Source organism: Stigmatopora argus, chromosome 2 (assembly GCF_051989625.1).
Source record: "Stigmatopora argus isolate UIUO_Sarg chromosome 2, RoL_Sarg_1.0, whole genome shotgun sequence".
NCBI lineage: Eukaryota > Metazoa > Chordata > Actinopteri > Syngnathiformes > Syngnathidae > Stigmatopora > Stigmatopora argus.
The window spans coordinates 3,933,841-3,946,675 of NC_135388.1; the positions used below are offsets into that span (position 1 = coordinate 3,933,841).

At 40.3% G+C, this 12,835-nt stretch overlaps 2 protein-coding genes across 6 annotated transcripts in view; both read left to right on the top strand.

Annotated features, from left to right (window-relative positions):
* The window catches only part of lrrc49 (leucine rich repeat containing 49), a 26,867-nt gene extending 21,840 nt beyond the window's left edge, over positions 1–5,027 (top strand). For all 5 annotated transcript variants that reach the window (XM_077622725.1, XM_077622733.1, XM_077622716.1 and 2 more), the window contains 5 exons: positions 97–325; positions 399–584; positions 1,965–2,074; positions 4,390–4,543; positions 4,635–5,027. In XM_077622725.1, the coding sequence (XP_077478851.1) occupies positions 97–325; positions 399–584; positions 1,965–2,074; positions 4,390–4,543; positions 4,635–4,844 (889 nt within the window). In that variant the 3' untranslated portion in view covers positions 4,845–5,027. The remainder of the gene's footprint in view (positions 1–96; positions 326–398; positions 585–1,964; positions 2,075–4,389; positions 4,544–4,634) is intronic.
* Positions 5,028–6,008: 981 nt separating this feature from the next.
* The window catches only part of thsd4 (thrombospondin type 1 domain containing 4), a 31,291-nt gene continuing 24,464 nt past the window's right edge, over positions 6,009–12,835 (top strand). Inside the window, exons 1-5 of the mRNA XM_077590165.1 lie at positions 6,009–6,267; positions 7,431–7,485; positions 7,555–7,621; positions 9,713–9,969; positions 11,560–11,851. Coding sequence (XP_077446291.1) covers positions 7,457–7,485; positions 7,555–7,621; positions 9,713–9,969; positions 11,560–11,851 — 645 coding nt within the window. The 5' untranslated portion in view covers positions 6,009–6,267; positions 7,431–7,456. The remainder of the gene's footprint in view (positions 6,268–7,430; positions 7,486–7,554; positions 7,622–9,712; positions 9,970–11,559; positions 11,852–12,835) is intronic.

Consider the following 12,835-nt stretch of genomic DNA (forward strand, 5'->3'; position numbering starts at 1 on the left):
CCGCCTAAAAAAAAACTGTGACAGACGTGATAAATTTGTCAATTCGGAACTTTCTTATGCCTGAACATGTGAAAATAACTTTTGTGTATATTTCAGGCTATCGGAAGCGGGAAGCGTGACCAGCCTATCGCTGTCCGACAGTCACCTGGCCGAGCTGGACGGCGACACGCTTCGCTTGTTCGGTCCCGGCGCGCTGGAGGCGCTGGAGAGAGGCTGGGGGGCGCAGACAGCCGCCGCCGTCACCGTAATCGCCTTCCGCTACATCCACTTCGATGCCATCGTACCCACGCTGCCGAGGATCAGGGTCAAATTCCCCAATCTGGCGGTGAGGACGAAAGATTGGACACGCTGGTTGATGAGGCAACATAGAAAAGTTGATTTGTTTTTGTTTTGGGCAGCATCTCATATTCCTGGAAGCCAACATCAAGCGCCTTCCGCAATTGGCCGCCCTGGCTCAAGTTCGGCGCTTGGACCAGCTGACCATTCAGCCGCAGGGCAACCCGGCGGTAGGCCTGGCCCACTGGCGCCCCTTCGTCATCTACCGGCTGCACCACTTCAATCTGCAGAGGATCAACGGCCAGGAGGTCAGTTTTCGTGAGATCCAGTCTGAGACCGCGTCTTCATTTCGTATCACACTTGCATTTTATGGTCTTTTTACTACGTTGAAATTCATTTAACGTCATACCTGTCAACCTCTGCCGATAACTGCCCTTATAAATGATTATGATTCCCCTTACAAACCCCCCAAAAACCTTACAAACACCGTACGACTCGTCGTACGGTGTTTGTAAGGTTTTTGGGGGGTTTGTAAGGGGAATCATAATCATTTATAAGGGCAGTTATCGGCAGAGGTTGACAGGTATGTAACGTGGAAGCGGTGGGTGGCTCGGTGGAAGAGCGGTTCACATTTCTGGGGTCGAGGGTTCGATCCCAACTAGATCTTCGCTGTGTGGAGTTTGCATGTTCTCCCCGGGCTTGCGTGGGTTTTCTCCAGGTACTCTGGTTACCTCCTACATCCCAAAAACCTGCATGCTAGGTTAGGCTAGCTGGTTGAACACTAAATTTCCCCCAGCTATAATTAGCATTACGCTTTTTTCCCATTCTTACCTAATTAATTGTTTTTAATGCCATTACCATATTTTTCAGATTATAAATTGCACTTTTTCCCCTAGTTTGCCTGGTCCTGCGACTCATACTCAAGTATAACTTGTATTTAGTCTTCCCTCGATTATCGCGACTTCACTTATCACGAATTAAATTCTTTGCAATTTTTTTTCTGCTATTAATTATTTATTATTTTAAAGTTCATAAAAATGTGAAAATCCACACTGAAACTCGTAAGCGGAAGCCACTCTTGCTAGTAGGACTCAGCACTAAAGTAAAAAGAAAAAACAACATTTTTAACTACTACTACTTTGCGATTTTTCAATTATCACTGCCATGTTTGGTCTACATTAACTGCGATATTCGAGGGATTACCATATGTATATTTTTACTCTCTGACCACCAATAGCCTGATATTTTAGGCTATAGTTATCTGAAGAACTGTTATGTAAACAGATGCCTATTTTACTATTGTTACTTTAACATATTTGTTATTGGTTTCTGATAAAATATAAAATGTACCTCTAAATTATACATGGACTTTTTTTAAATATACTTTTTTCCTCTTCATTCTGTATTCTTTGGTTGGTGCGATTTATACTCATGTACGACTTATAGTCCAATTTTCGTCGCCACCAGTCAACACAAGGTAAGAAAAGTATGAAAATCCCCAAACCCTAATTAATTGATACATAAAAGTCAAATTAGATAATCAAGGCAGCTGAAAAGACATCTTATCCTGCAATGGGTGTAGTTTTCCTCTTGATGTGATGTTACTTTATATGTTTTGTGTGTTGTATTAGTTAGTATATATATGTATGTGTATATGTGTGTTTATGTGTGTTCACGTCTATCGCTAGGTGACCATGAATGATGTCATCGCCGCCGAGCGCATCTTTGGGACGCTGGGCCACGTGGCGGCCACCGAGACACCGCGCTGCCGTCTCCTTTTGTTGCTGGAGGAGTCCAGGTGAGGCACTCGAGCCGCCATTTCTACTTAAGTTTGAGAATAGATATTTAGGGGCAATTTAGAGTGTCCAATCAGTCTACCATGCATGTTTTTTTGGAATGTGGGAGGAAACCGGAGTACCCGGAGGAAAACCACGCAGGCCTGTTGGAGAACACGCAAACTCCACACAGGTAGACCGATCTGGATTTGAACCCAGGACCCCAGAGCTGTGAGCCTGACGCGCTAACCATTCATCCGCCGGGCCGCCGTTAAGAAGTTAAAATTTTTAATTTTTGCTGATTTTGTTAGCATTTCACATTTTACAACTGCGACACATTCAAAAAAAATATTGCAGGGAAACTTTCGATACTTTCTAAAATTCACGGTTCCAGCCCAAAAGTTTTTTTGCTTCATTTTTTTGTTTTTTACAAGAAAAGCTGCATTGCAAAAATATTTCAAAATGTATCATGTCCTGCACATAATGCACACACATTAAATTCTTGAAACAGGGCGCACAAATTTTTATTACATTTTCTATTACATTTTTGTCAAAGTATGGATCCACCAAAATTTGACAAAACACCACAAAAAAATCTCTTTTGCCAGTTATCATCTTTTACCAAAAACTTCCTGGACATGGAAAAACCAACAATAAGTCACCCAAAAAATGAAGAGGAAGTCACCTGAAAATACTCCCAAATCAACATGTGAGCAAATTACGCTAGTTTACTGACCAATATTCCCACTTTTTTATTCCAGAAATTGTTGTTACTAAGCAAATTCTTAAACTAAAGTAGAGATAGCTGAAAATAGATGTTATTGTAACTTACAGTAGCAAAGTATTTTTACTGCATTACATCCCACCACTGACAGCAAGTATGCGAATGACGTGGAGGAGCATGTGCGTGCTTGACTACTATGTCTTTCTATACACATATTTGTGTGAGGGTGGCACCAGGCGTCTCGCTCAGGGTGGCGACTTGGCACGTTGACGCACAAATACACACACAATTACACACGCATTCCACCTTTTCCCCTTTCATACTCTAATTCAGTCCTCCAGCGTGCACTCGTGCTGAACTGTAAATAGCAACGCAGCTCTCTTAGCAATTAAACCGGAAATATTTGTCATGTCCAAACAATGTTGTTGCAGTCAATCCGAGATATTTTTTTTTAGGTTAACCAGCTTCAAATCTCATCTCATCTTATCTCATTTTCTGAAACGCTTTATCCTCATTAGGGTCGCGGGGGGTGCTGGAGCCAGCTGTCCCCCTGGCCAGAGACAAACAACCACGCACACACACTAATGCCTAAGGGCAATTTAGAGCGTCCAATCAGCCTACTATGCATGTTTTTGGAATGTGGGAGGAAACCGGAGTACCCGGAGAAAACCCACGCAGGCCCGGGGAGAACATGCAAACTCCACACAGATGGACATGACCTGGATTTGAACCCAGGACCCCAGAGCTGTGAGGCCAACGCGCTAACCACTTGCCCCACGGGCACTTAAAATGTGTACCGTATTTTCCGGACTATGAGTTGCACCAACTGAATAATGTAATTGAAAAAAAAAAGAAGAATAGTCAGCCAGTCATTTCCTGAATCACCTATCCTCACAAGGGTCGCGGGAGGTGCTGGAGCCCATCCTAGCTAACCATGGGCAGGGGATATCCTGAATCAGTGGTCAGCCAATCGCTGGGCACCTTAAAAAAAAGAAGAAAAAACTGAATCAGAAACCAAAAACAAACATTCATTAAAGTAACAATAATACAATGAGAAGAACACAATTATTAGACAGTTGTTAACATAATAATAATAATAATAATAATAATAATCGGAACAGTTTTTCAGATATCTATAGCCTGAAAACAACAACAACAACAACAACAACATGACAGGCTGACGTTATTATTACAAGTCCATACCTGTCAACCTCTGCCGATAACTGCCCTTATAAATGATTATGATTCCCCTTACAAACCCCCAAAAAAACTTACAAACACCGTACGACTACCCTTATAAATGATTATGATTCCCCTTATAAACCCCCCAAAAAACTTACAAACACCGTAAGAATCGTACGGTGTTTGTAAGGTTTTTGGGGGGTTTGTAAGGGGAATCATAATCATTTATAAGGGCAGTTATCGGCAGAGGTTGACAGGTATGCAAGTCCCAATTGAGTATAAGTCACATTTTTGGCTGGACTTTTTTTTTTTGCTTTTATATATTGTATTTAGAGACATTTGTAAGTAGGCACCATTGTATTTAAAAACCAACAACAGGTTATTCAAATGGACAGATGAAGTCAGTCAACGGCTTTCCTCCGTCTCCCGCAGGAAACGGCAGCTACAGTTCCTGTTGGAGGGGCGTGGCCGACGGGCGGGGCTCAGCCCGGAGGAACTGCGAGACAACGGGAAGCTGGTGGGCGAAGGCCTGAGCCGGGCGCTCTTCAACTATCCCAGCCGGGACGGCAGCACGGGCAGCCCTGAGGTTAGCCTGACGCAAATAGAAAGATTTGAATGCCGAATCCGTTAATGCAGCCATTTTCATTTTTTTGGCAAAATTATGTTGTGCACCGCAGGAGGGCGCCTCGGAGGCGTCGGAGCGCGCCACCACCGTGGACCTCTACGTCAAGGATCTGGTACGTCGGGCGTGCGAGACCAACGTAAAGGGCGAGGCCTTGCACCACCTGTGGCCCGCTTTGTTCGCCGAAATGGTACGCGACTGTGCCGTAGAGATGAGAGACCTAGAGGCCTTCCGCCAAGCCAGCCTTGCCAAGCTGTTCAAATGACTGACTGGACGGCCCTTGACCAGTAGCCACACACACACATACACACCCACACCCACATTCACACCCGGACGTTATCGCAAGCACCTTCTCCTAAGAACCACTTGAAAGACTCGTTGATTGAATGTAGTGGAGACAGCTATGAAATGACCACAATCTGTTTTCAATGATTTTTTTGCTCTGTCTTCAACCTCATATATATATATATATATATATATATATATATATATATATATATATATATATATATATATATATATATATATATATATATATATATTAATATATGTGTATATATACATACATATACATGTGTGTATATATATATAAATATATATATGTATATATATACATACACATATGTAAATATATATAAATATATATATACATATATATATATGTGTATATATACATACATGTATATGTATATATATAAATATATATATATGCATACATATATATGTGTATATATATACATACATATATATAAATATATATATATATATATATATATACATATATACATACATATATATATATATATATATATATATACATATATATATAGATATGTATATATATACATATATACAAAAACACATGACTTGTCTATTGTACTGCACTTAGTATTAAAACTATGGGCTATGAAATAATAAGCTATTAGTCCATTCATTTCAATTCAAGATACCGTTGATGTCTGTTTATTTTATAAACACTTATAGTCCGGAAAATACAGTATTTCAAAGTCCCCAGAACGCCGTCAATGGCAGTCAATGAGTGCCTTGTAAGGGTTAAAAAAATATACAAATACCCAGTCCGTTTTTTCAAATTAATTTAATTAAAAAACAACCCTAGAAAATAAATCCCCTAGAAAAATAGTTAGAAAAATTCATTCCAAACAACCCCAAAAATAAATTATTTTGATTTTTTTATTCTTAAAATGAATTTAATACACTTCCGCATATTTGCAGTCATTTTGAAAGTAAATAAAACCATAATGTCACTCCTACACTGGCCGTGTATACTTAAAACATACGGGTTAACAAATGAATGAGATTTAATAGCAACTGATGAGTGGATGTACTTTTTCTATACAGTAGGGGGTGCTCATGAGTCCTACTTTTTCCCCCTGCATGGCTCCCTCGTGTCTTTCCCATTCAGGCTCATCTATGCGTAAAAGTCGTAACCAAGGCAGGCGAGCAGGATTTCAGACGCTTGTTTGGAACTCCTCCCGATTTCTGGAGGTGATTTTTACCGATGCAGAATGTTTATTTCGCACTACGCGGCAAGTTGTGGTGGTGGACAGAGAAAATTTGGGGCAAAAAGGGGGTTTAATGAGCAAATGTGCGCGTCCATGGAGGCTGCAGACTGAACGTGTTACTTTAAAACACTACCGGAGTTGAAGTCTACTAAAAGCAACATTCAGGTAGGTTTGAATGCTTCATTTCATGTTTAATTTTAAAAGAGCAGCCAGTTTAAGTGCCTTTTGTCCGCATTGCATACTGAAGACAATATTTGGTTATTTTATTTATAATTTATGTCAGGTGGTTGCAGTAAATAATCTTGAACGGAAGCCTTTAACGTTCAGATTTGTTTGTTCGACGGAAAGTCATTGAGAAAAATAAGCAAAAATAAGTGATTTGTTATTTTCAAGTCAAGAATCTTTTTTTTCACTGCACATTTGTTTAAAACTGGGTAAAAATGAACTACGAGTAAGATTTAGATTTAAGAAAAAAATCACAATGATATATTTATTGAATTGAATGCTTTTATTGTCAGGTATAATGGGATTAATAGCAATAATAATAATAAATATACATTATATATAAAATATATATATATATATATATAAATAATAATAATAAAAAAATATATAAATATATATAAAAAAATAATAAAAAGAAATATATATATATATATATTGCAGCCCCATTTGACATTTAAATCTCATTATACTTGTATAATGACAATAAAAGCATTCAATTCAATTATTGCTGCATGTATTTTGCTATTAGCAATAAAAAAATGATATATTTTTTCAAAAACAAATTAATTGCAAAATAAGATTTTGAAAAAAAACATCTCTTTCAATTGTAATAAATAAAAAACAAAAACAAAACATTTCTAAAAATTAAAAATCTGCACTTAACTCACTCTGGTGCGACTTATGTTTTTTTCACTCTCTCTGACCACTGATAGCCACTTTTTAATTTTTTTTAATATAGTTATCCGAAAAACTGTTATGTCAACAGATGCCTATATAGCTTGTTATTCTCCATTTTACTATTGTTACTTTAACATCTATTTGTTATTGGTTTCTAATAAGATTTTTAAAAAAATTGCCCTGCCAAAAATGCTATTCATTCTCCAGTGCAATTTATCTTTTTTTTTCTCCTCTTCATTGTGTATTCTTCGGCAGATGCGATTTATAATCCGAATAATACGGTCGACTAGCGATAACATTTGAATAAATGTCCACTGCAGTGACCACTATTCCCGAACACTTGTATAAAAACAAAGTATAAAGTTTAAAAACCGTATCCGAGGAGCTCACTGTTTCAGCACGTCTAATTTGTGCTTTCCCATTAGCCGAGTGTATTCATCATCCCGCAAGAATGCAAAAACGACACACGTGGCTTTTCAGGTACTATTTTTGGAAATAGTTTTTTTTATTTTTATAGCTGATCCTAATCCTTGATTGCCAACTCCGCAGGGACGCGCTATTATTTCTCCTCTGCTCGGAAGCGGCGAGGTGTCAACACGCGGCGGACCACAGAAAGGTGAGCCCTGCCCAATTTGCGGCGCATAAGCGCACGTGGAATGGACGCACGCACATGCCGTGACGTCGCCTTGGCACCGGCGCCGCACGCACCATCATAATCGGCCCTTTGTTCGCCGAGTGCCTCCGAGTGAAAGGATTCTCCTCTTTGCTGCCTTCCAAAAAAGTGTGGAAAGTTGCGAGAGCACTTTTTCGCTACCGTTGACGACGCTAGTTGGCCAATCAAGCGGAACTTTCTGCTTGGAATTGAATTGAGTTTAGTGATAAACTCATTGAAATTCTCCGCTTGGAGGTCTAACAGTCTTGGGATGGTCAACGAGTGCTGCCATCTTGGGTGGGGCAACCAGCGGTTGGAAATTGGCACATTCTATTTTTTAATGTTCCCTAGTTCGGATGGCATTGTTTTAGTGGCCTATCAGCACTGATATTGATCCTAGTATCGGTTTTGTAGCTGGTGTTTTGTAGTTGGCAGCCATCTTGGGTGGGGCAAACTGGTTGGAAATTACATCTAAAAATTACTCCTTGTTGCAGCATTGGCACGTTCTATTTTTTAATACCGCCTAGTTCGGATGGCATTGTTTTAGTGGCCTATCAGCACTGATATTGATCCTAGTATCGGTTTTGTAGCTGGTATTTTGTAGTTGGCAGCCATCTTGGGTGGGGCAAACTGGTTGGAAATTACATCTAAAAATTACTCCTTGTTGGAGCATTGGCACGTTCTATTTTTTAATACCGCCTAGTTCGGATGGCATTGTTTTAGTGGCCTATCAGCACTGATATTGATCCAAGTATCGGTTTTGTAGCTGGTATTTTGTAGCTGGCTGCCATCTTGGGTGGGGCAAACAGCGGTTGGAAATTACATATCAAAAATACTCGTTAGAGCATTGTCAAGTTCTATTTTTTAATACTCCCTATTTTGGATGGCATCGTTTTAGTGCCCTATCAGCACTGATATTGATCCTAGTATCGGTATTGTAGTTGGCAGCCATCTTGGGTGGGGTAACCAGCTTGCGGTTGGAAATTAGATAAAAAAAATACTCGTTAGACCATTGGCACGTTCTATTTTTTAATACTCTCTAGTTTGGATGGAATCGTTTTAGTGCCCCATCAGCACTGATATTGATCCTAGTATCGGTTTTATAGCTGGCAGCCATCTTGGGTAGGGCAACCAGTGGTTGGAAATTAGATCTCAATAATTCTCCTCGTTATAGCATCGGCACGTTCTATTTTTTAATACTCCCTAGCACTCCCAGCACTGTTATTGATCCTAGTGTCGGTTTTGTAGCTGGCAGCCATCTTGGGTGGGGCAACCAGCGGTTGGAAATTAGATCTCAAAAATACTCCTCGTTACAGCAATGGCACGTTCTATTTTTTAATACTCCCTAGGACTCCCAGCACTGATATATATCCTAGTGTCGGTATTGTAGCTGGTATTTTGTAGCTGGCAGCCATCTTGGGTGGGGCAACCAGCCAGTAATTAGATCTCAAAAATACTCATTGTTACAGCATTGGCACGTTCCATTTTTTAATACTCCCTAGCACTCCCAGCACGGATATTGATCCTACTATCGGTATTGGTGCAAAACCACTTGAAAAAAAATAGTTCACATTTGTTATCTATTCAAAGTGAGATAGGGCTTTAAAAATAATGTGCTCTTTTCATACTAACATTTGAAATAGGGTGTGCTAAGCTGTATTTCATCATTCTTTATAGAACAAATTTGAAAGTAAATAAGCAAGTGTAAAAAGACGACCTCAAATTTTCCACCTCCAGAAAGCGCTAAACATCAAAGAGCTCAGTAGACCTATTCTCTTAAGCATCAAAGACGATTGCGATGCAGCCTTTCAAGATTGACAGCCTACTATTCCCCGACGTTCCCCTCTCTGAAAACTCTGTGAATGGAGTTTCTTAAAAGAGCAGACTTTCCACATGAAGCCACGATAATGCCTGGGGGCCTGGTGCCACGTTCCCCCCTTTGTCACTGCATGCTTCTCCTGGACGTCTCTGGCAAAGGCAGTCAAAACTAAAAGTGAACTTAAGTAGACTTCCAGTAAGCAAGCAAAACTTGACCTTTTCTCTACGGACCCCCAGGTCCCTCAAAGGTCTGGGCCCCCACAGGACTTTAAGGAGGACCCCGCAGGAATCCAAGGGTCCTGGGGATCCTGGGGGACCTGGTCGGCGTGCTCCTTGACATGTGGAGGTGGTGTCCAAGAGCAGCAAAGACCATGTCTGAGGGCGTCCCCTCCCTTGCCTGCTGGCCACGTCATCTCGGCCTTGAAGCCTTCGTTTTCCATCTATCGAGACGGCGGCGGTCACGAGAGGAAGAAAAACACGTCAGGTGGACACAGGTACTGGTGTTTTGTGGACCACAAAGACAATTAGTGGTCTTTGAATAACCAAATATCAAAGACCACTAAAGATGGGGAAATATCAGGCTTTATTTGTTGTGTTTTGTGTTTGTAAACATCAAATCAGGGGAGGCTGACTCTTTTTCATGAACTTTAAAAATATCGACCCTCACGTCCAGTTTTCCATTTTAGTATTTAATGCAGGGGTGTCAGACTTGGGTTGGTTCGCGGGCCGCGTTAACGTCAACTCGATTTCATTTGGGTCGGATTATTTTAGATAAAGTTAGATAGACTTTTTATAAATGGATTAAAAGCCCCGAATATTTAGTTTTTTTTTATAGATCTAAAACAATGTTTATTTTAGCTTTTTAAAAATATATTTTTAGATTTTACAAAATGATTTTTGAACTAAAAACACAGAAAAAATGGATTAAAAAATGACAATTATTGATTTAAAAGGGGGAAAATCAAGAAATGTAATATACATCTATACTCTTCATTTTAATTTGATCCTAAAACGGAAAGTCGGCACTCATGATTTACTTTCCTTGGCCACACAAAATGATGCGGCGGGCCAGATTTGGCCCCCAGGCCGCCATTTTGACACGTGATTTAACGGCATGCAAATCTGTTTGTTTTCGTAAACATGAAAGATAAACAAACATTAAACAACTTACGATCATTGTTCACTTTGACATAGCTGTTTTGTCAACGTCAAAGACAGTTAAGCATTTCTAATTCTTTCTCTAAGACTGAAAGACTAGTCTTCCTTTTAGATTTATCTCCACTTCAAACCGACATCAGGTCTGGAAGTGACTTTGTGGGGTCGGCGCGATGGGCTGTAGGAACCCCAACCCCCATCCCTCTCCTTTTGGACCTGTGCTAAACTCCTCTTTAAAGAAAGTCCAAAACTCAACCAGTTCTTGGCAGCTATAGGATCTCCACACTATTTCCTGTTTAAAGAAATCACGCTGACAGCTGAGCAACAGGGGGTGGTTTTTCAGGGGACTCTATTGGCTCCTTTCCATCTCAATACTTTCCCCCTGGACCAGGGTTTTAAAGTGTGTAGATAGCAACACAGCCTCCAAAAAGAAAACTACCGTATTTACTCGCATATAAGCCGCCCCCTTAAAATGGCCTTAAAATCGTTGAATTTTACAATTTCTCGCGTACAAGCCGCCCCCTGATTCACAATTTTCCCCTCCATATTCACGGTTTTAATAGGGAGTACAAATGTGTTAGTTTGAAGGGAAAATCTTAAGAGAAATCATCGCACATAGTATTTCTGAGATACTGAATGAATCAAAAGCACATTATTATGGTCAATATCACAAGGAATTAATTCATCCAGTAATGGTTGTTTTCTTACTGCAAAACAGAAAATAACTAACAAATAGTAAATGTTAATTTGCCGACATCTACTGGTGAAAAAGAGTTTAGCAAGTCTTGTGCGCGTATAAGCCGTACCCTTGATTCAGTCATCATTTTTTTTAGTTACAAATACGGCTTATATGCGAGAAAATAAAGTAAATAAGAAGGTTGGAGCTTTGTAGATCAGTTGATTGACGTTTTTACAATGAATATCTTCAGGAGGATCATCCCAGGAAGGTACGGCTACGGAAGAACTCCAATGCAAGATTCTGGAAGGGTCCGACAGCCTCACTCTAACAGACAAAGACGCTCCACCGCCCCCCACCATGGTAGCTCCAGTTCACACCACCTTGATCACAGAGGACCCTACACGCAGACCCACTGGGCGCCACTGTACCAGCCGAACCAGATGGAGCGTCCCTCTGATGGGCAGGATTTTGGAACATACCACTCACTCCCGGCTTCATCTTGTACAGGAGAGCACCATCACCATAGACTATGTAACCAGAAGGTAACACAATCTATTTATTTTGATGTCTATGAATTAAATTCAAGAAAAAAAAACGTATCTTGCATAAAACGTGAAAAAATCACTTACTTGTGCCTGCCATTGCTCACTCAGGGCGCCACCATCTTACCTAGGGATGACAAACTAGACCGCTATGGACACACTTCCTGGTTGTACTGCTCACGTGACTGCCTTTTGGAATTGTCTACGTGCAGGCAGCATGCAATCCAGCAGACGATCTTTTCGATTCATATAGTATCTCAGAAATCGTGTGCGGTCGATTGGTCACCAGACTTTTGGTCGCCGGTCTTTTGGTCGCGGTCTTTTGGTCGCCCAGACCGCAACAACAGGCGACCAAAAGACCGGCGACCAAAAGACCGGCGACCAAACAAGGTAAAACAACACGGTCTACGCATCAATAAAAGCCAACAATGGCCATGAGCAGTTTCACGGAGCCGACGTGTGAGTGTAGAAGAGTTTGTATGTACATGCGTTGTCCCTTTTAAGAAGCTACGTCAGTCAGGGTCTTAACAAGTTCTCCAACAAAAAACAATAAAAGTCCGGGAAATTTGGAGCTTTTCTTTAGCCTAATAATTACTAGGGCATTAAGTATGACTAAATAGTCATTCACAGTTTGTATTTAGGGAATTTGAGCAACGATTTAAATGGTAATTATCACTTACCTTCTGGGCGACCAAAAGACCGGCGACCAAAAGACTGGCGACCAATCGACCGTGTACCAAATCAGGAGTACGGCTTATACGCACACAAGACTTAAAGCGTTGTTATACTCTTTTTCACCAGTAGATGTCTGAAAATTATTATTTACTATTTGTTATTTTCTGTTTTGCAGTAAGAAAACAACCATTACTGGGTGAATTGATTCCTTATGATATTGACCCTAATAATGTGCTTTTGATTCATACAGTATCTCAAAAATAGCACGTGCGATGATTTTTCTTAAGATTTTCCCTTCAAAGTAACACA